The sequence below is a fragment of the Oratosquilla oratoria genome, chromosome 25 (genome assembly GCF_046742065.1).
Source record: "Oratosquilla oratoria isolate Oo_2021 chromosome 25, ASM4674206v1, whole genome shotgun sequence".
Classification (NCBI taxonomy): Eukaryota; Metazoa; Arthropoda; class Malacostraca; order Stomatopoda; family Squillidae; genus Oratosquilla; species Oratosquilla oratoria.
In genome coordinates, this window is record NC_134801.1 from 13,259,630 (window position 1) to 13,283,979 (window position 24,350).

The 24,350-nt window shown below is 39.3% G+C and overlaps 1 protein-coding gene across 3 annotated transcripts in view; it reads right to left on the reverse strand.

The window, feature by feature from the left end:
- The window catches only part of spas (spastin), a 367,066-nt gene that overhangs the window by 46,595 nt on the left and 296,121 nt on the right, over positions 1 to 24,350 (reverse strand). For all 3 annotated transcript variants that reach the window (XM_076208392.1, XM_076208390.1, XM_076208391.1), the window contains exons 5-7: positions 9,421 to 9,552; positions 3,578 to 3,643; positions 3,343 to 3,451 (exon numbers count right to left, since the gene is read on the reverse strand). In XM_076208392.1, coding sequence (XP_076064507.1) covers positions 3,343 to 3,451; positions 3,578 to 3,643; positions 9,421 to 9,552 — 307 coding nt within the window. The remainder of the gene's footprint in view (positions 1 to 3,342; positions 3,452 to 3,577; positions 3,644 to 9,420; positions 9,553 to 24,350) is intronic.

Genomic DNA, 24,350 nt, shown 5'->3' on the forward strand with positions numbered 1-24,350 from the left:
GGAGAGGAACATGGCAAGGATGAATTATATAAGCTGTTAATTTTCTGAGATTGTATGTACTTTGAGAATGTCCTGGTAAGGATGAAACACCAGTGAATAAAACTCCAACTGTTCTCTGCATTTAGCTCACTGCCCTTCACTTATATATATATATATATATACATAGTAAGTCCTCGTTATACAGTACAGACGCTCCTCTACTTATGTTCATTCGTTTTACGTTTTTTCGATTTTACATTTGAACTGACTAAAAAAAAATTTTTTTTTTTTTTTAGTGAATTTTTTAGTTTAGCGCGCTCTCCGTAGTTCAAACGATACTTACGCATGACGCTGTGTCCATTGTTTACATGGCACAAACAACAGACTGAACGTGCCTTGCCTCATCCTTCTCCTCCTCCTCCACCATCTCAATTTATGTTGCTTGAATTTAATTTATTTGAAATTAATGTTATTATTTTACAATGTTATGTGTATAATTAATTATTTAGGGGTGTTTTATAAGATACGGTAATAGAATTTATGGATGTATAGTACAGTAACAACTTACGTTCATTTTCAACTTACGTTCGGCCATTCGGAACGTAACTAAAACGTAAGTTGAGGAGCGTCTGTACATACGAGTTCCTGAAAACCTTACCGCAAATTGAAATTACCGTATACCGAACCCATTATTACTTGTAATAATAGGATATGGCAGACGTACCTTCTCCCTGCTCTATCCTCTTCAAAATATCTAGCGGATACCTTATCTGTGAATTTTTCTTACCGTAAATAGAATCTAGGGTAGTAATTACCAAACACCGTAACTGTGAATTTACCAGATAAAGAATTACCGTATAAGGAGGACTCACTGTATATATATATTCATATACATTATACATAATGGTGGAAGCATATCTGAGTGACGATAAGGCTAAGGCAATCCACTTAAAAATTAGAATTAAAGGGCTGAATAGAAGAGACATCATGGAGACATATGTCTCCCTCAAGACAAGAGCTTGAAATGAAACTGAATATCAAATGTTGTTGGACACAACTTACATACATATACCAAGGCTTTTTTCCCCTTACAAGGGAGGTAGCCAAAAAGGAAAAGGCATAAAATCATTCCTACCCATTCCATCCCTGAATACACTCCACACCCCTCCACCCTCCCTCTCATCTTAGCGCCTCCTGGATGACGGGTCATCCCTGCACCTTGTCCACTGCCCTGGGTCAGAAGCAGTGTCGCAAGACACAGCACATCCACAGCGAGGTCGCTTCATTAAATCGGCAACCCCCACTCTCCGTCCCCCCCATGCATAAAAGGAGAAGACGGGGTGAAATCCCTTCGGGCTGTGTCAAAATTTGCTCACACATACTACCTCACCCCCCATCCCCATGCCCATTCCACCTCATGCATCACAACATCATCCATATACAACCATTCTCCATTCACCCCTGTCTTCTGTCCTCTCCCTTCCTTCCTCAACAGACATTCCCCTCTTCCCCAAAGCCCCCTTCACCCCATCCATCCACCTCATCCTAGGACGTCCCCTCATGTTCACTCCCTCCACATCTGCCTTCCATACCTCTTTTACTAGTCTTTCTTCACTCATTCTTTCCATGTGTCCAAACCATCCTAATACTCTTTCATCAACCATATCTCCCAACCCTCTTACCTCCCAACACACTTAAGTCAATTGCTGGAACAACATTTGGACAAAACAAAGAAACTAATACAATAATATACAAACAATGCATACGCTCAGTGATGAATTATGCGAGTCCTGCATGGGCTCCTAATCTCAGTGAGACACACCACAACACTCCTTCAAATCATACAAAACAAAGCCCTAAAAACAATTACAGGCTGCACAATTACAACACCTACAGACCATTTACACCATGAAACAAAAGTCCTCAAAGTCAAGGACCACCTCGACATGAGAGGCACACAAACACTTGCCGCAGCCACCACAAACACATCACACCCGCTACACTACATAGCAGAACACCCACACACACCAAGAAACATTAAAACAACACCCAAAGACCTGTATCACACACAGATACTCTCTTCTCTTCCTCCATAACCACCAAATACCAGCCTCCGGAAACATATTCATGAACATATCACTCACCGCTCCATTAATACACTGAAAGAACACACTGCTGCATGCCAGACCCCCTGATATCCACCCTTCTGAATCCTCTCTCCCACGAAAGGATAGAGTCCACCTGGCCAGACTGCGGTGCGGCCACCACCCAGCACTTCTAAGCTACCAGAAGAGGCTGGATGACCGCATTGTGAACAGCTGCCCAGGATGTAACACTTCACCCCATACCATACAACACATGATGGAAGACTGCATTATACACAATCATGCATGCAAACAACACAACATACACTCTATAAAGGATTTGTGGGAAAACCCAGTTTTGGCTGTGGCATTCCTTGGGGAGACGGGACTGCTCGGACAGACAGTCTAGGGAACGACAACAACAACAACCCCCTTACCTAAAAATTATAGAACACTTCCATCTTTCTTTTTGCAGGTGAACTACCAATCTCTTCCCTTTGTTCTCATTCATACCACATCTATCCCCAGATCCCTCATCCTCTCACTCTATCCCATCTATTTGCCTTCTATGACACACATGGGAATGAGGTAGTGGCATACTTCTCACCCCTCTACCCTGAACCACAAACGGATCACAGAAGGAAGAGGTAAAGTTACAGAAGTGGTAAAGAACTGGCTGAAGGAGGCAGCAGTAGTATAAAAAAAAAACATCTCATCATTCCTTTATGAATAAAGAGTAACCAATGATGGGCAACTGCACAAGGTGGTCCTTAAAGTAGGATGTCAGGGAGAGACTCTTTGCTATCCATCTTGAAACTCTTGTCAATTTCCTCACTTCCATTTGAAGGTGCATCCCTATGGGGCTGGCAAGTGGTTTTTGGAATGGGCAAAGGATTCATCAACTTTGTTTGTATTTCCTCCACCTTTATTCACAAGGATAGCCGATAACCAGTAACTGCTCTCCCACTACTTTCAGCTAGTGACACAATCTATTCCACACTAACACAGGACTTTTTCCCATAGATATCTAGTGAAGGGACTGTTAACCACTGACAGCTGCTATTGGGGCCAAGTTTCCAGTCAGCAAAACTTGAGGCAACAATTAAATATATAAATAGAAATATTATTCCAATACAGACAAATGATATATGGATGTGGTCTGTGGGGGCACCCCAAAACAGTCCCTATAGGACTAATTCTAATAATAAAGGTATTTCCCCATTGTAAAGGGGAAAAAGCCATTGGCATGTATGTAAATAATATATTCATCATGCTTTACCTGGAGGGCCAAAGAGCAGGAGACCACGAGCTGGAGCTCTCAATCCTGTAAAAAGTTCTGGACGCAGTGCTGGTAGAATCACAATTTCTTGCAAGGCTTTCTTAGCAATCTATTGTAATTTGGGAGGGAAAAAAAATGCTTAAAGAAGTCTTCTGAAAAATTAACAAAAATATTATATAATTATCCTGTTCAATTTCTCAACAAATACATCAATTCTATAGTCTTTAAGCGTTACCTCTTGTCCAGCAATATCATCCCAAGATACTGGGGAGGAGGCATCAACAATCTCATCCAGGATTATCTGTAATGAACAAGTTTGCTATGTAGTTCAAGAATTCAATTTAAATATTTGCAGAAACACAATTTGGTTAACAGCATGAACTCCCTCTCAGATGGTAACTCTTTCTGAAGCCAGGACTTTGACGTAGCTCTTACAATGAAATAGTGAGTGCAAAAACTGTACACTCCTTTATGTTGTTCCCTTTAACCTGTCCTTTAACACTTTTCTAACTATGCCCTTTCTTGAGTAGTTTTGGTTCTGGAGTTGGGAGATCACTAGAGATTGAACAGTAATAGTGAAATTATTGCATCATGAGGGATTCCATTGTATATCCTTTTTATTTCTTAGATTTGGGTATTTTGGGTTACTTTGCACTGTCTATCTGCTGTGAAGCTCATTAACCACTTCATGTCATTATTATGAATGTTCCAATGACCTTTTTTGATAGTATGTGTCTAGGGGCAATATTAAAAGCCTCTTTTATGTCAATGGCCTTTTTTTAATTCTTCATGTTTGGGGAGGTGGCTATTTCTGTTTTGATTCTTGCTGCAAACAGCCTGTCCATCATCTTGTGGATGGTGGTGAAACAGGTCTGTATGATGATGGGCTTTCAGGATTTTTGCTTGGTTTCAAAATAGGGATCACATGAGCTCTTTTCAAGATGTATGCAATTTTGTTATGTGACCAGGTGTGGTTGTTGTTGTTGTTGTTGTTGTCGTTCCCTAGACTGTCTGTCCGAGCACTCCCGTCTCCCCAAGGAATGCCACAGCCAAAACTGGGTTTTCCCACAAATCCTTTATAGAGTGTATGTTGTGTTGTTTGCATGCATTATTGTGTATAATGCAGTCTTCCATTATGTATGTATGGTATGGGGTGAAGTGTTACATCCCGGGCAGCTGTTCACAATGCGGTCATCCAGCCTCTTCTGGTAGCTTAGAAGTGCTGGGTGGTGGCTGCACCGCAGTCTGGCCAGGTGGACTCTATCCTTTCGTGGGAGAGAGGATTCAGAAGGGTGGATATCAGGGGGTCTGGCATGCAGCAATGTGTTGTCTTTCAGTGTGTTAATGGAGCGGTGAGTGGTATGATTATGAATATGTTTCCGGAGGCTGGTATTTGGTGGTTGTGGAGGAAGAGAAGAGAGTATCTGTGTGTGATACAGGTCTTTGGGTGTTGTTTTAATGTTTCTTGGTGTGTGTGGGTGTTCTGCTATGTAGTGTAGCGGGTGTGATGTGTTTGTGGTGGCTGCGGCAAGTGTTTGTGTGCCTCTCATGTCGAGGTGGTCCTTGACTTTGAGGACTTTTGTTTCATGGTGTAAATGGTCTGTAGGTGTTGTAATTGTGCAGCCTGTAATTGTTTTTAGGGCTTTGTTTTGTATGATTTGAAGGGTGTTGTGGTGTGTCTCACTGAGATTAGGAGCCCATGCAGGACTCGCATAATTCATCACTGAGCGTATGCATTGTTTGTATATTGTTGTACAGTCGTACCTCGGTACTCGACCATAATCCGTTCTGAGGTGGTGGTCGAGCACCGAAACCAATTTTCCCCTTATCACTGTCTTTCTTTGGACCCATTATTAAGGGCTAGAGCAACACGAAAAAGTTTAAATCTGGGAAGAAATACTCGAACAAACTGCGTACGTCTTACTCCGCTGGCGGTCTGAGTTGAACTGACGCTTACCCGCTGTTCGAGCTAGTCGAGTACCGAAAATCTGTTCGAGGTCCGATGCATTTTCTACTCGAATTTTTTGGTCGAGCACCGATTTGGTCGAGTATAGAGGCGGTCGAGTACCGAGGTACGACTGTATTAGTTTCTTTGTTTTGTCCAAATGTTGTTCCAGTGATTGACTTAAGTGCGTTAAGTCTAGGCATGCATTTGTTTTTTGTTTGTGATGTGTTGTTTGAAAGACATGGATGTATCGTATGTTACACCAAGAATTTTTGGTGTGTTTGTGTGTGGTATTAGAGTGTTGTTGATGTAAAAATGAGGTATGTATTTGTGTTCTTTTGTCCAGTTGGTGAGAAGTGTTGCTGTAGATTTGGTTGGAGCTATTTTGAGTCTGTTTGTGATGAACCATGTGTTGAGTGTATCAAGGTATGGCTGGATTATTTCTGCAGCTTTTCTGTGTTACGATGTGTGCATGTGATTGTTATGTCGTCTGCGTACGAAGAGATTTGTATTTCTGAGGTGTCTGGTGTGGGTATGTCATGCATGTATAGACTAAAGAGTGTGGGGGATAGTACAGAGCCCTGTGGTACTCCATTCTTAATGTTTCTGATGTGCGTTGATTGGCCATTATATGACACATAAGCATTCCTACCTGCCAGATAATTGGCCAGCCATCTTTTGGTGTTATTGTGCATGTCTGTGTTATACATTATATTTGTTAGATTGTGGCGGGGGATAGCATCTAAAGCTTTACTAATGTCTAATGTTATAAGAAGTGTTCTGTGGTGGGGCCTATCTGAATTGATGCCATCTAAAATTCTTTGTGTGAAGTTTATCAGAAGAGTGTTTGTTGAGTGTAGTGGCCTAAAACCATGTTGTGAGTCAGCAAGGGGAATATGTGCTGTGACAAGTTGAAGTACAGTCGAACCTCGAAAGCCTGGACCCTCGTATGACCAGTCGAAATGAACAAAGGGCAGACTTTTCAAGCAAAGTTCCCTATTTGTCCAGTACATGGCAGCGACGGCCGTACACGTGTACTCAAACCCAGCCCAGTCAAGGCACCACCAGGGCTGCAGTTTCGTAGAATTTTGTACCAAAACGTAGTAAAATAGCGGCATGTGGCAACTGCACAAGGACATGAGGAAATTTTTTCTACATATCAACGGGCTGTTAAAAACATTCAAAAACTCAAACTTTTGTTTAAAAAACATAGAACTAGTTATCAAATAATAAATGGTACATCAAAATATGACTTTTATTGGTAATTGTGTTACTTATAAAATATTATACTGTGTGAAAAAATTCTACGTTAAAGTTTCAGCTTTCTTTTAGCGATAATAATATATAAAAAAATTCGTATTGTACTCAATATGTTAGGGCATGGGGGGGCCTTACATACATTCAAGAATAAAAAAACTAGAACCAACATTTTGTCAAAGTTTGACAAGTATATCTTGCTATGAAAGTCTGCACACACCCGAGAAAAATGTATGCCCTGGTATGGCAACACTCCCATTCTACACGGTAGTGTAGAAAACGCGGCAACCCTGGCCGCCACCACTGTCCCGCGTGCATACCTTCCGATATTTACAGTGTACTTAATAAAAAAAATACAGTACAGTACACTGTATATACAGTTGTTGTTGTTGTTGTCGTTCCCTAGACTGTCTGTCCGAGCAGTCCCGTCTCCCCAAGGAATGCCATAGCCGAAACTGGGTTTTCCCACAAATCCTTTATAGAGCGTATGTTGTGTTGTTTGCGTGCATGATTGTGTATAATGCAGTCTTCCATTATGTGTTGTATGGTATGGGGTGAAGTGTTACATCCTGGGCAGCTGTTCACAATGCGGTCATCCAGCCTCTTCTGGTAGCTTAGAAGTGCTGGGTGGTGACCGCACCGCAGTCTGGCCAGGTGGACTCTGTCCTTTCGTGGGAGAGAGGATTCAGAAGGGTGGATATCAGGGGGTCTGGCATGCAGCAGTGTGTTGTCTTTCAGTGTGTTAATGGAGCGGTGAGTGATATGATTATGAATATGTTTCCGGAGGCTGGTATTTGGTGGTTGTGGAGGAAGAGAAGAGAGTATCTGTGCGTGATAAAGGTCTTTGGGTGTTGTTTTAATGTTTCTTGGTGTGTGTGGGTGTTCTGCTATGTAGTGTAGCGGGTGTAATGTGTTTGTGGTGGCTGCGGCAAGTGTTTGTGTGCCTCTCATGTCGAGGTGGTCCTTGACTTTGAGGACTTTTGTTTCATGGTGTAAATGGTCTGTAGGTGTTGTATTTGTGCAGCCTGTAATTGTTTTTAGGGCTTTGTTTTGTATGATTTGAAGGGTGTTGTGGTGTGTCTCACTGAGATTAGGAGCCCATGCAGGACTCGCATAATTCAACACTGAGCGTATGCATTGTTTGTATATTGTTATATTAGTTTCTTTGTTTTGTCCAAATGTTGTTCCAGTGATTGACTTAAGTGTGTTAAGTCTGGGTGTGCATTTGTTTTTTATGTTTGTGATGTCCTGGAACTGCAGCGTCTACGTCGTGGGACCACCCCCCAACCCCAAGAGTTGGGGGCCAAACGGCAGCAACCACCCCTGGCCACCGGCTCTACGCAGGTGGCACCGATCCCCAAGAGGAGCTACGCCTACCTTGGGGAGTACCACAATCCTTTTTCCCAACATGTATATACAGTACATTTACATGACTGTATTACAGTTATTATTACAGAATTATTGGTAATATAGTATTATTACAGTATTGTTATCATTACAGTGTTAGAGTATTATTCTTATGTGTTTCTATGCCATATCATACATTACCTATACGTATACCGCTACGAAAATTTACGGGTGTTAGGGCGATATTTTCGATGACCGGACTTTTGGCATGACCGGACCACCCTTCCCCCCAATTAGTCCGGGCTTTCGAGGTTCGACTGTACAGACGCTCCTCTACTTACGTTCATTTGTTTTACGTTTTTTCGATTTTACGTTAGTACGAGACATTCAAACGATACTTACGGATGACGCTGCGTCCATTGTTTACATGGTACAAACGACAGACTGAACGTGCCTTGCCTTGCCTCCTCCTCCTCCCCTCCTCCATCTCACTTTATGTTGCTTGAATTTAATTTATTTGAAATTAATGTTATTATTTTACAATGTTATGTTTATAATTAATGATTTAGGGGTGTTTTATAAGATACGGTAATAGAATTTATGGATGTACAGTATGAACGGTCATACATTACTAGAATGTACAGTAACAACTTACGTTCATTTTCACGTTACGTTCGGCCCTTCGGAACGTAACTAAAACATAAGTTGAGGAGTGTCTGTATTAGGCGTTCAATGACTTTAGAGGGGGTGCAGAGAAGTGTGATTGGGCGGTGCGATGTTGAGATTGTTGGGTCTTTGTTTGGTTTTGGAATGGTGATTATTTTACCATGCTTCCAGATGTCGGGTATAGTGTTGTGTGAATAGCTGTAGTTTGCAATGTTTGTGAGTGCATGTATACCTTGTGGTCAAATGTGTTTTAGGTGGATGTTACTTATGTTATCAGGGCCACAGGGAGATGAGTGCTTGAGATTATGTATTATGTGTTTTGTCTGACTGTCTATGAAGGGTGTATAGTCTGAGTCTGTGGGAAAGTCTTTCTTACATCGAATAGTGCATCGGCGGCAACCAGCCCTGGCCACCGGCTCTACGCAGGTGGCACCGATCCCCAGGTGTGGTTGAAAATGACAGTCAAATCTCTTATGGCTCTGTGGCTGAGGTACTTCAGATGAATGTTTGAGATTCTGTCTACTCTAAAGTTCCCAATACATGATTAATCAGTCATGTTCTTCCCAACTTTAGTATTAAAGTCATCAACTGTCATGAAATTAGCTTTATCCTGATCCTGTTCTATAATGTTATTTTAGGAACAAATTTCATCATCTGGAACTTGAATTATCATCATCATTATGTATTTTTTTTTTACATAGTTTACACAGAATCCAAGATACAAGATTTTAAGAACAAACTGGATGCGGAGAGATACAAAAACGGGTCAATACGAGCATAGCTCTCGTCCCGTAAAATACTAGGTAAATACACTGATACACTACTAAAAATAAAATAAAAAATTCTAATAGGGGATTAATTACCTGAGCAAGCTTTGAGTCGACTCCTTTGAGAGAATATGATCCAGACCTACGATGAGATGGTGTACCTTTCTGGCTTCCCGTACCACTTGAACCTCTTCTTCGCACAGGGGAATTGGTTCCAGCACCTCCATTCTGTTTACAAAAGTCATGATCTAAAGATTACAAATGAAAAATATCAATATCATAATGATTAATTCCTAATCTCATCACACTAATACTACCAAGTATTCATAAGGTCTTTACATGTGTGATTTTGACACAAATACAAGACCTATTAACAAACCAGCATCCTGAGCAGTCTAATTTCATGCCTAAAGTGTCCACAACTGACCAAATCCATGTTTTTCATGTTCTCATTGAATACACTCATGATTTTTTAACAGAATCTACATTTAACTCAGTTGGAAGTGTGACACTGGATGATTTTGAAGATATGAAGAGTGCAAACAAGGTTATGACCCCTTTCTTGTCTGTGTACATTGAAAGAACAGTTTAGTAGGGTAGGGGTATATTTTTTGCTGGTAGATTTCCAGGGTAAGGCAGGGAAGTATCCTTGCTCTACTATTCTTTAATGCCAGAATGGATTAAGTAATGATACATAAAAATGTGGCTGCTTGTTGAAATAGAGCTAGCATCAGATATGCCTGAATCAAAGACCTACACTGCCAATTGCCAATGACATTGCACTCCTTGCAGAAATTGCTGATGTTCTAGTATTGTGTTCATATCAGTAATTGGCTAACATACAAGCACCCAAATATAAACACTGATGAAAAAAGGCCTTAATTTTTAAATACAAACATTTAGCTTCAAATACGTATAAAATATACAATTTGTACATTTCCAAACACGTTACACGACTTTTAAAACACTTTTTAAAAATTGAAAGCATAAAAAATAGCTTCTTTAGTTACAGACCAAAACAATCTCCGTGCACCATATATTTATATTAATTAATTCAATTTTTTTTAACAGGGCTTTCTCCCAATTTTCTCTATTTTCTGTGTTGGAGGATGTAGAGAGGGGGTCATTGGGTGGGGCAACCGTGCTGTGGATGTGCTGTGTCTTGCTGCATTGCTTCTGACCTGGGTAGTGGGCTGGAGACAGAGGTGGCCCTTTGCTTGTTTGTGATGGGGGGGGGGGGGAATAAGTGTATGTCAGGGGTGGTTGATGGGAGTAGAATGGATGGGAGTGGGTGCATGCCTTTGACTCGTATATAGATTGACAATCAATGTAGGAAATTACATATATACATATACCAATGGCTTTTCCCTCCTTACAAGGGAGGTAACCAAAATCAAAGGCATAAATCCACTCTCACCCATTTCATCCCCACATACTCCACTCCCATTCACCACCCCTTCCTCCCTCTTTTCTTGTCTTCTCCTGGATGATGGGTCATCCCTGCATCTTGCCCACTGCCCTGGGTCAGAAGCAACGTAGCAAGACACAGCACATCCACAGCAAGGCCGCTTCATTTAACTGGCAGACCCCTCTCCCCACCCGTCATGCAGAAAAACATAGGGAGAAACACTTTGGGCTGTGTCAAAATATCATTCACACGTAATCCCTCACCCCCCATCCCACAACCACTCCCTTCCATGCATCACAGCATCATCCATGCACACCCATTCTCCACTCACCCCTATCTTCTGTCTTCTCCCTTCCTCAAAAGACATTCCCCTCTTTCCCAATGCCCCTTTTGCCCCATACATCCATCTCATCCTTGGTTGTCGCCTAATATTCACTCCCTCCACCGCCTTCCACACTTCTCTTACTAATTTTTCTTCACTCATTCTTTCCATGTATCCAAATCATCCCAATGCTCTTTCATCAACCCTATCTCCCAACTCCCTATCCAACCCCACTCTCTTCTTCACCTTTGTTTCTAACTTTATCCAACCTAGTAACCCCTTCCATACTTTCCAGGCATTTCATCTCAAACACACTTTAAACTTTTCCTCTCTTATGTTCCATGTTTCTGCCCCATACAGTGCTATCAGCACAATCACTCCCTCATACAATCTATTAGCATCTATTCTCAAATGTCTATTTTTCATTACACTTTTTAATCCCCCAAGGCATTTACAGGTACTCCTTGTTTAACGACCTACTCGGTTAACGACAACTCGGAGTAACGACGGGCTTTATGACATTCGTTTAACGTAAATCTCCCGAAGTTACGACGTCGTGTACGATAATTAAGTTGGCTGAGGCAAATTTGTATGATGTTATAAATGAACTTGTACGGTGGATATTACCTGTGAGGTAAAGTGTTCTGAAGCTTAGGTCTACATTACCATCCTGCAAGCTGAAAAAACTACCTGGGGTACAGTATATACCGGTAGTGGTAAATTTTGAGTTTCGACCAAGGGCGCAATATAGCAATGGAAAATTAATTATTAATTTTGTAAATTATAATGTATCAACGTAATATGCAATTTTATGAGCGGAAAAAAAGGTGCTAAAATAAATTTCGTAAGTAACGAAGTCATGTCGGACGAATGGTACACCATGTTTGTTATGATAGATGCCGATGTCGAAGAAATGAAAGGATGATAAATTCGTCTAACCTAAACTAAACTAACCTAACCTGTGTTTGATAAATCATTACCTGCAAATTAAATGTCATCCGGCTCGTCCTCGTGAGAGACGTTGGCAGACGACAAGATGGCGTCCCGAGCCTATGCTACCGACTTCGTTCATTAGCATATTTTCTTGTAGCATGGTATTTTTTACTTTCATTTCCGCCCACAAAATTGCATATTACGTTGATACATTTTAATTTACAAAGTTAATAATTAAATTTCTATTGCTATATTGCGTCCATGGTCGAAACTAAAAAAATACCCCGGTATTCAATATGGAATGTCAGCATACGCGGATTTGGTCATATACGGTAATTTCGGGAACCTAACCACCGTAAATAAACAGTAAATAAAGCTTTAATGTACTGTATAAAAGAGGGAAAATACACGAAAATAAAGATACATGTATTGGTGGACATTGTACATACAGTACATGTACAGCTACACAGAAAACTATCGTTAGTAGGGGTGTCGAAACATTCGCTAATGAACATAACCTTATGATACCGAAGGGTTGGTATTTCTGGGGTTCGAATTGTTCGAATTCCTTCTGAATGAATATGAATTGAATAATAGTTCCGGAGTTCATATGGATTCACTATGACATGATAATCTTATTTCCGATGGAGACTTCAACTTGTCTCAAATAGTTTCGTTGTTTTGTGTCAAAATGATTAGCGTGATTTACTAACGATAGTTTTCTGTGCAGCTGTACGTATATGTATACACTTTCGCTTAACGACCAATTCGGTTAACGACGGCGCGCTGGTCCCAATTGTCGTCGTTAAACGAGGAGTACCTGTACTTGCTTCTTTCATTCTACATTCTACCTCCACCTCCTTTCCTCCTTTTCCTACCACATTCACACCCAAATATCTAAAGCTACCCATTTCCTCCAGTCTTTTTCCCTTAACCCTATATGGACCACATATATTTTGGCTGGACAAAATAAATCATGCGTTTGTTTCTAGGCTATTATGGACCTGAGGAATGTTATAGATCAGTTTTCCTGGCAATTGCTACAGTCTATGCGATAATACAGTACCATGACGAATTAGTCATGTTGGTCACGAGGGAAATGAAATTGACGAATTATTGTATTATCAAGATTTATTACATTATTAGAATATAGAAAGCAATTCTGTTGCTTATCTCAGCAAAAATGAATATCTTATTGAAAAATTAAATTTGAATGCAATTTCTTTTGATAGCTTGACATCTTGTTAATGAAAATTAATTGTTTTTAAGTATATAAATAATTGAAATATCTTTATATATAATATGGGTTATTACAAAAAATAATATACCTGTTCTTAGCAGTGAAAAACCTGCTGAAAATTGTAGAAATATCATCAATAACACCTTTACTTAAAATATTATACTTTAGAAAATAAAACACCTGAACTCCTCAGTGTGAAATCTGTTGGAAAGGAGGAAAATAATAATTATCATGAAAAAGATACAGTGCATGTATTTGTTTGTCTCACTCCTTACACTAGGAAATAAATTGTTTCTCTCATTTAGACACAAATTCACTTTGCACTTGATACACCTGATATTGGTGCAACCCACACATCCAACTCGTTTGCATTACAAACGAGGATTTTTCACCTCTGGGAAGTGCCCTACTTTATCTAGTCTCACATCATTCTGGGACCTGAATTGGCCAACTCTTTGAATTCTTGTTGATGGTGGAGGAGGAGTTCTCTCACTTGAAGATGGACGACCTTGCTTGGGGATATATTTCTCTGCATTGATGAGTGATTCTGACAAGGACATCCTGAAGGTCAGAAGGGAATGTCTTTTTCCTGGGGAATCCTTTTGGCCTCACAATCTCTTCGGTATACCAGCCATGCCTCATTGATAGTCATGTCAATCATGTGATAGATGAGTCTTAGAATATTCTTAGAATATCCTATATAGTGCTAGAAGACAGATAGCCAGGTCTACACCTTCCATGTTCTTATTGTACAAATGTATGATGTTAGGCTGTGGAATTTCCACAACTTTCCTCTGACTTCTATCATAGCGTGCAGTGTGAGTTGGATTGCCCTCAGCAAAGGAAGACAATAATGTCACACATTTATTGTTAAACCATTTGACTGTTGTTGCCAGGCTGCCCTCACCAGATAATTTCCATTCCTCAAATGTACCTCTGCCTTTCTTCTTTATGTCAGCGTCCAATGTGAACTTGAGGCCTGGGAGCCGATTTGCCCGGATTGTCCCACAACACCATATATTCCTGTCAGCTAGATGTTCTACAAGTGGTAAAGATGTAAACCAGTTGTCAAAATATTGTAGATGATTCTTATTGTTTGGAATGGTCTCAGCCAAGTGTAAGACAATATTAGAGGATGTACCCAGATCTGGAATACTGTCTCTATTCACAGGTTGAAATGACCCTGTGTAAGGTATGAAGTCATGAATAAGATCCCCACTGTCTGCAAGAACAAAGAACTTGAAACCTCATTTTCTGGGTTTCATGGGCATGTATTGTTTCATGGAATGCCTTCCCTTGAAAGGCACCATTTGTTCATCAATGCAGAGGTTTTGTTGCAATGGAAGGTCTTGGAATTTGTTCCGCAAATGGTCTACCATTGGCCTGACTTTGAACAGTTTATCATTGTTTAGCTCATCAGTGTTGTCCCGAAGATGTAAGTTGGATTATATAGTCTCCCATATGTTGCAACTCATAACTAAAGCAGTATACTCTCTATACCTCCCAAATAATTCACCAGACCAATGGAGACGTGTCTGGGGAGTCCCAATAATGCTGAAATGAATAAGTAGACCTATCCATTGTTCAAGTTCTTGCCTAATGAGGTTTAGAGGTTTGTTCACATCTTTTTGTGTAGCATACAAATTAGACTGATAGACTATCATATCTAAAAAATCAGGAGTGAAAAACTGTGTGAAATACCATAATGGGTTCGACTGTGATGGGTTCAAGTCACTGTTGATTGAAGCTGTCTCATTGCCAGGGATAAAATTTGGTAAAGGTGAAGGGGTGTACTCTGTTTTTCTGGTCCAAAGACGTAGATGACGAATCCGTCATGTTGGTCATACATTTCTTTGTGTGCGCCATATGACCAACATGACGGATTTATCATCGACATAAAATGAGCTCATAGGGTCCTTATTCCATCAAAAAAAGAAACAGTATGACATTCTCAGACATCTATAACTATTCCCATTTCAGAAAAAAATTATATGCAGCATGTAACATAGCTGACAACTCCTCCATGATGAAATAAATAGCACCAGAAATACCACGTTTCACACCACTGTTGATGTCATCAGCTGATGGTGAACTGCCCAAAGGACTCTATACCAATCAGCTTCAAATGTTGTTCTCAGAGAGAGGAAGCCTAGATGAATTCGTCAGGACAGACACACCGGTTATAACTGATTTTCTATGCCAGTGAGACTCACCCAAAGCTTGACTGATGATTTCGTCAGGTTAGATATATAGGGTTAATATTCACTTCCCATTTCCTGCCATCCTTTCCCCTTGTATATCTCATCACCTTACTTTTACCCACATTTGTTTTCAACATCTTTCTTTTGTACACCTTCACAAACCTCATCACTAACTTCTTAATCTCTCCTCTAATCCTGCTACAAGAGCAGTGTCATCATGAAACAACAACTAGCTTATCTTCCATTTTTCTCCATTTTCCTTAACCATCTCCTATCCCCTTCATTTACTTCTCACACCATCCCATCCATGTATAAATTGAACAGCCAAGGTGATAAAACACAGCTCTGGTGAAGTCCCACCTTTACCTCAAATCACTCACTCTCTTCAGTTCTAATTCTAACACAGGCTCTACTACTCTTGTAAAAAAAATCTTGACTGCTCTTAACAGCTTTCATCCTATCCCATTTATCTGCAATACCTCCCACAGTGCCTTCCTGTCTACCCTGTTATAAGCCTTTTCCAGATCCATAAAGGCCCAAAAAACATCCTTACCTTTTCCTAAAGCTTTCTCACATATATACCTTAACACAAAATCTGATTGACACAACCCCTACCTGTCCTAAACCCACACTGTTTCTCACCAATTACTCCCTTTGTTCCTCTCCTAATTCTCTCAATCAAGACCCTCCTACAAGCCTTCCCAACTACACTCAACACACTGATCCCTTTGAAACTACTGTACTCACATTTGTCCCATTTTCCCTTGTAAAGTGGAACTATACAGGCACTCCTCCAACCCTCCGACACTTTACCCTCTTTTAGACAAACATCAAACAACCTCACCACCCAGTCCACCATCACTGTACCTCCCTCTTTTAGACACTGCATAACACCCATCTAACCCAGGTGCCTTACCTGTTTTCATTACTTTAGTAACTGCTTTCACCTTGTCTTTCCTTATTTCTCCTCCATTTTCCTCATTCATCACTGTCATTTCTTGGCATTTCCCACTGCAACTGCCTTTCCCTCCCTACCCTCCTTCACATTTAGCAACTCCCTAAAATACTCTGCCCATCTTCCTCTTACTACCTTTTCTTCCATTATCATCTCTCCATCTGCACCTTTTACCTTTTCTTCTCTACTTGATTCATTTTCACTTCCTCTCTTAATTTCTTTCCAAAACATCTTTTTATTACTTTCAAAATTTTCTGTCATACTCTTACCTGATTTCACATCTCTCTTTTCTGCTTCCTTTATCTTATGCTTTACAGAATTCTCTTCTCTTTTCTTTGTACCTCTCATATGATTCTCTCTTCCTATTTTGCAACTATCTGTGAATACTTATGTCCTCTCTTTTACAACCCTCTTTGCTTCATCATTCCACCACTCACTACCCTTCCTTCTATTTCTTCCTGTTCTCCTTGTTCCACACACCATCTTTGCACACCTTGTGACTCCCTCCTTGAAACATCCCCATTCCTCCTCCACTCCCTCCCATTCTCAGCTTTTTTTTGTACTCCTTTTCTTTCTCAGTTAAACAGTTTACTCTAAGCACCTCCATACCTTCTGTCCTTTTTCTCTTCCTCCATCCTCCACTCTCAACTTACATTCCACCAAAAATTATCTAATATTCCCCCACTCTCTCCCCTTAGAAAATATACAACCAAAACTCTTCCTACTCTACTGGTTACCAATATATAGTCCATTAAAGCCCTACCTACCACCCATCCATTCACCACCCTCTCCCATGTACACTTATGCTCTACTTTCTTCCTAAACACTGTGTTTGCTATCATCAACTCTCTAGACAGATATCTACCATCAACTTTCCACAATTTTTTTCATGGCACTCCACACTTCCCAACCATTCCATCTATTGATTTGTCTCCTACCCTAGCATTGGGATCCCCCAATACTACTTCATTGATATTTCTCCCTAAACCCTCTATGCACTCATTTAAATTTTTTCAAAATGCCTCCCTTTCCTCTACACTCTTCTCATTACCAGGCCCATATGCACTTACAAAGGCCTAGCTAGATTGGAATATGCAGCAACACTGTGGTCACCCAGTACCAAAAAGAATATAAAGAAAATTGAAAGAATCCAGAGAGCAACCACAAAAATGGCTCCAGCACTTTCAAACTTGTCATATGAAGCAAGACTGGCTAAATTGGCATTACTTTGGAGCAAAGAAGAGAGAGACGACATACTGACCATCTATAGAATCATGAAGGGCACAGAAATACTTGATAGAAAGGACTTGTTAAATTGGGACAAGAGAAACAGAAGAGGACATGGAAAGAAACTCAAAAAAGATAGTTATGGAAAAGATCTGAAGAAGAACAGTTTTCCACACATAGTGGTGGACCCTTGGAACATACTGGACGAAACAGTAGTAGTGTGTGCAAAACCCCTTCACAAATTTAAGAGCAAACTAGACATTGCGAGATATAAAGGCAGGACACAAGTGTAGCTCCCCTTCCCATAAAATACAACTAGGTAAATATCTCCCTTTCCACATTCACCTTCATCCACACATTCCCGAGCTTCCCATCTGTCAACACCTCTCAATTAGAGCTCCGAAGGCTGCCAAAAAAGACAAAAATTTTCAATAGTGCAAGGAAAACAAGAAGCCTGGTTTGTATTGAATGGGAGTGGGAGCACTTGTGGTTACCCAAAATGATCTAATAAGAGAAGATGCAAGAAAATAAAAACAATGATTTTGAGCCGAATGTCAACTCAAATGCAGAGCCCTCTGAAGGAGCTATGCTGAAACCAAATGTAAACAGAGGGCTTGAGACACCAAGGATGATTGGATTGTATAAAGGAGACACTTTTTCTGGTTTTGGTAAGTATGAAAGAAAAAATTTGAGTTGAATCTTCGATATGCAAGGGGAGATGAGTATTAATAGAAAATTGTGGGAGAAAGAATTCATAGTGTCATGTTACATGACATGTTACTGACAATGGACGCGGGCATCACACACACAGATGACGTGGAAGACTTGGAAGCTGGCAGCGGAGGACTACAAAATTGGGGCCTACTGTCATCAGTGGTCAGAGGGCATGTAAATCAAATGACAAATGAAAATAGGACCCTCACTTCCATGCCCCATTGCTTATATGTTTTAGATAAGTATTAGTGACTATATTGTGAGCCTTCTTCACACAAAATTAAAGATACAGGTAAGTTGTGTGGAGCTGGGTAAATAGAAATAGGATAGGTTACATTGGCATACATTGGCACCTGAGCCATGGCACTAGTGTTGTACGGCTGTAGTATAAAAAAGATGCGCGGGCACTTTTGAGTCCTGATTACCACACTTGCACTATGTTCACACCAACTTAATTGTAAGTACAAGGCATATTGTAATAAAATTCACATATCAAATTTAGTGCTTGCACTTTAACATCTTTTCCTTATCCAGTGAATTTTAAATTGATCATATGAGGCTAAGTGTCATATTGGGACATGGACTGCAGGCATTACTCAAGTCATGGCTTATGATTCGATGTACCAACTCAAATACAGGGCCTAGCATGTGACAACAGAACTAAGGAAAGAGATTGTGAATTTAACAAAAGGTCTTTTTGAAGCTAACAATGTGATATGTAAAATAAAGAAAATAAATTCCAAACTAAATAATGAGATAAAGGGATTAAAAAAAATCTAATGGAGGATAAATGTGAAAATGAAAATATGAAAATCAGTGGGAATTAAAAAGAAAAGAGGTAAATCATAAAATACAGGCAATGTCTGAAAGAAATGAAGAAAACTAAGGTAAGGAAAATTTGCAATTAAGAAATGAAATAAAAACAGTGAAAATGAAGAAATAAATTTTAAAGAAAGTACAACAGATGCAAGAAAATACAAAGGACACAATTATTCAAGTAATCAAAGAAAAAGCAAATTGAGTCCGAGATATAGTAGATAGGAAAAAGTGTATTGTGGTATATGGATTAAAGGAAAAACATGGTCATATGAGATACATGAGAGAAAAATCAGAAAGAGAAATAGCAATAACAATTCTAAAATAAATACAAGATGGTGACCAGGACGGAGAGAAAGATATAGAAGTATATAGAATGGGACAATATTCTAAAGAAAGAAGTTGACCTCTAAAGATAAAACTAAGATCACAAATGGCAGTTGAAGACATATTAGCAAAAGAAAGCAAGTAAACAAAGAGTGAGCATTACAATACATGGATAAAAAGAGATATGAATGAATAAATAGAAAAAGAGAAGACACAAAGAGGTGAAACTAAGGGGAAAAAATGCAAAGAGAATGGAGACTGAAAACAAGGAGTTCTATTGGAGGGTCTTAGACATGAGGCTGATACAATGGTACATCAAGGTAAGTGAAATAAAAGAAACAGAAAACAGGATGGAGAAAGAAAAAATTAAAAGTGCCCTACATTAACACAGATGGATTAATCTCAGGATTGAATGAACTAAATGATTACCTGTCAGATGAAAAACTAGACATAATGGGAATTGTGTAGACAAAATTGAAGGGTCCACTAGCACCTAATAGTGTTGGGCATGGGTTATACAATTATTGGAACAAAAACAGAAATGAGAAACAGGGCGGAGGAATCATGTTCTTGGCCAAGAAAAAATTAAATGTGATGATGGTTACTAAGAGTAAAAACAGTGTGGAAATGATCATGATAAATGTTGAAGAGACATGAAAAGTAGAAAGTTTGTGGTGATTTATGTGCCCCCAAAAACGGGCTCTTGAAAAGAGGGTGAGCATTAAAAAATGGTAGATGATACAAAGCATTCATTTGATGAGATACTAAAGGATGGAGGTAACTTGGTACTTATGTTTTTTTTTTTTTTTTACTGCAAAAACATCTATTGGGAAGAGATGACAGTGAAAGGCAGAGAGAATCTATGGGGAAATATATTACTTGACATGACCATAGAACATACAATGACACAATGGGTAAATGAAAATACCAGATATAGAAGTATTGAAGAACCGTCAAGGCTAGATCTAATATTTACAACAGAACCTGAAGTTGTGGATAAAATTGAATACAAGACACCATTTGGAAAGTGACCACATACTAATAGAGGCTGAACTAAAGGTAGAAATATATATGGAGAGAAATGAGAAAAACAGAGGAGGAAGATTGATGTACAACAAAAAGGACTTTGGGAAACTTTCTTACTTTGGGAAACAATAAATTATTTCAAAATTTTCTTTGGGAAACAGGAAATTATTTCAAAATTTAAATTAGGAAATTTTTACACTGAAGAGACAAAAGTGGAAGAGAAATAGACAATCTTGATGGAAATCTATAATGACAGAGTGGAAAAATGCATACCAAGACAGAAAAAAGAGGTGTACATTAAATGCTGGTTCAACAGAAGATGCAGTGAGGTGAAGAGATAAAGCTTGGAAAAGATAGAGAAAAGATAAAAAAAATCTGGAAAATAGCAAATATATATCAACTATAGAAATGAATATGTAAAAATGCAGTGAGAGGAAAAAAGAAACTACAAAAAAGACTTCATAGAAAAATGTAAAGGTCAACCCAAACTATTCTATAGATATGTGAATGGTAAACTTAAAAATAAACAGGAAATGGTGAAACTATGTCATGGAAATACAGAATACACAGATCTAGAAATGGCTGAAGTCATGAACAATCACTTCGTCAGTTTTCACTAAAGAAAAATACAGCATTGGGACGAAGGAGGTTAAGTGCGATCTCCCCCCCATGAGGGAAATAACAATAACACAAAAAGAAATAATGGATCAATTAACAAACCTTGATGACAGGAAATCACATGGCCCAGATGGAGGGAAATAACAATAACACAAAAAGAAATAATGGATCAATTAACAAACCTTGATGACAGGAAATCACATGGCCCAGATGGAATCGCAAATTCAATACTAAAAGAATGTAAAGAAGAACTAATGAACTTACAACATAATAAATTGCTCACTCAAAGATGGAAACATCAAAAGACTGGAAAAATGCCAACGCTGTATCAATATATAATGGAGGAAACAAAAAAGAACCAACTAATTATAAACCAGTCTCCCTTACAAGCACTGTATTCAAAATTTGTGAGAAAATTATCAAGAATAGATGGATAAAATACCCAGAAGAAAACAATATAATAAACCCGAGACAATTTGGATTCAGAGAGGAAAGATCATGTGCTACAGACTTAATCTGTTTCTACTCAAGAATAATAGATATAATACAAGAAAGGGATGGATGGGTTGATTGTGCTTTCCTAGACTTACAAAAAAACCTTCAACAAAGTACCACACAAGAAATAATTTTAAAAAATTGGAAAACATGGGAAGGATACAAGGAAACCTAAACTGGATGGAGGACGTCCTGCATGGTAGTAAAATGAGAGTAGTACTCAGAGAAAAGTGTTCAGATTGGGAGGAGGTGATTAGTGTATTTCCACAGGGATCAGTATTGGCTCCAATAATGTTCACTAATTATGTGAATGACATGGATGAAGATGTGGAATGTTACATGAAGTTCTTTGCAGATGATGCTAAATTGTTGAGGAAAGTGAAAACTGAAATGAATTGTACTACAGAGGTCTAAATAAGGTTTGCAAATGGAGTTAGAAGTGGGAAATAGACTTGAACATTAAGAAATGTAGCATAATGGAATTCAGAAAAAGTAAAAAAAGAATATCAGGACAATATACAATTGGAACAAAGGAAGTGAAGAAAGTGGAATCTGAAAAAGACCTGGGAGTAATTATCTCAAATGACTCATCCCCTAATAAACAGAAAAACAAAATTGTCGTAAAATCCTTCAACTTTCTAAGACCAATAAAGGTCACTTTTACCTATTTATATGAAGAAATAGTTAAAAAATATTAGTCATACTAATATGGCCTAGACTGTAGTATACTGTGACAATATGGTCACCCAATACAAAAAAGAATACAAGGAAAATTGAATGAATCCAGAGAGCAACCACGAAAATGGCCCCAGCACTTTCAAACCTGACATATGAGGAGAGACTGGCTAAATTGAAATTACCATCTTTGGAACAATGAGAAAGAGGCGACCTACTGACCATCTACAGAATAATGAAAGCCGCAGAAGTCCTTGATAGAGAGGACTTATTATATTGGGAGAAGAGAAACACAAGTGGACATGAAAAAAAGATAGTTATAGAAGAGACCTGAAAAAAAAAAAAAAAAAAAAAAAAAAAAAAAAAAAAAATCCACACAGGACACTTGGAACAACCTGGACTAAAAAGTGTGTGCATAAACCATACACAAATTTAAGAGGAAATGTGACACTGAGAGATACAAAGACAGGACACCACAAGCATAGCTCCCCTTGCCATAAGATACAACTAGGTAAATATATTAACCTTGAAGAAACCTCCTCCCACTCCACCACATGCTTACTTATCTCTTCACTTACTAGTATAGCCACCCCTTCTCTCCCCTGACCTATCTTCACTCCTGACAACTCCCCCAACAACACTCCTAAACTTAAATTCCCCCCTCCCTTTCAACTTTGTTTCACTTGATGCCAACACATCCATCTTTTTTCTCACAAACACACTGCCTATCTCTTCCCTATTACTCTCGTGTATACCACATCCATGCACATTAAAAGACTCAAACGATAGGGTTCTGGTTGGAAAACTCCTCCCAGACCCTCTTTTGCCGTTTTTTTTTTTTTTTTAAGAATGTTCCCTTTGGGGCTATAGAGAGTAAGATGCCTAGTCCTATACCCATCCCATTTTTTGTTGTCTTTTACAACTCAAGTGGGAACACGGTGGCAGTATTCTTTCTCCCCTACCACAAGATTAAACAAAAAAGGAAATGTACACTTATAGAAGTGGTACAGGACAGTATTAAGAGTAGGGGAACAGCTTAATGGAGGGAGAGTTGCATTACAATAATGTAGCATCCTTTCTATATGAATAGAGTTTTCATCTATCACAGACAAAAAGGATGTGTGACTCTGGTCCATAGGGGTGTCCCATATAGACCCTAAAGTATCAGGTGCATGCTACTGAGTAGAATTTTACCTCACACTAACATGCAGCCAATACCCCAGATGGGGTAATAATACATACATATATCAAAGGCTTTTTCCCCCCCTTACAAGGGAGGTAGCCAAAAAACAAAGGCATAAATTCCACTCCCACCCATTCCATCCCCACATACTCCACTTCCGTTCACCACCCTCCCTCCTTCTTATTTTAGTTTCTTCTGGATGATGGGTCATCCCTGCATCTCACTCACTGCCTCGAGTCAAAAGCAGTGTTGCATGACACAGCACATCCACAGCGAGGCCACTTCATTAAATCAGTGACCTCTCTCTGCCCCATATGGAAGAAGAAGAAGAAGAAAAAAAAAAAAAAAAAAAAAAAAAAAAAAAGAGAGAGAGGAGAAATCCCTTCAAGCTGCGTCAAATTATTTTTTCACACATACTCCCTAACTCCTCACCCACTCTGTTTCATGCATCACAGCATAATCATTATAAACCATTCTCCACTCACCCCTGTCTTCTGTCTTCTCCCATCCTTCCTCAACAGACATTCCCCTATTTCCCAATGCCCCTTTTACCCCATCCATCCATCTCATCCTTGGTTGCCTCATGTTCACTCCTACCTCTACCTTCCACACCTCTTTCACTAGTCTTTCTTCACTCATTCTTTCCATGTGTCCACACCATCCCAATAATCTTTCATCAACCCTATCTCCCAACTTCCTTTCCACCCCTGTTCTCCTCCTCATCTCCTAGTTTCTCACTCTATCCAGCCTAGTAACCCCATCATACTTCTCAGACACCTCATCTCAAACACTCCTCCTCTCTTATGTTCCACGTTTCTGGCCCTTCCAGTGATGTTGGCACAATCATTTCTTCACATAATCTCCTCTTAGCATCCATTCCCAAATG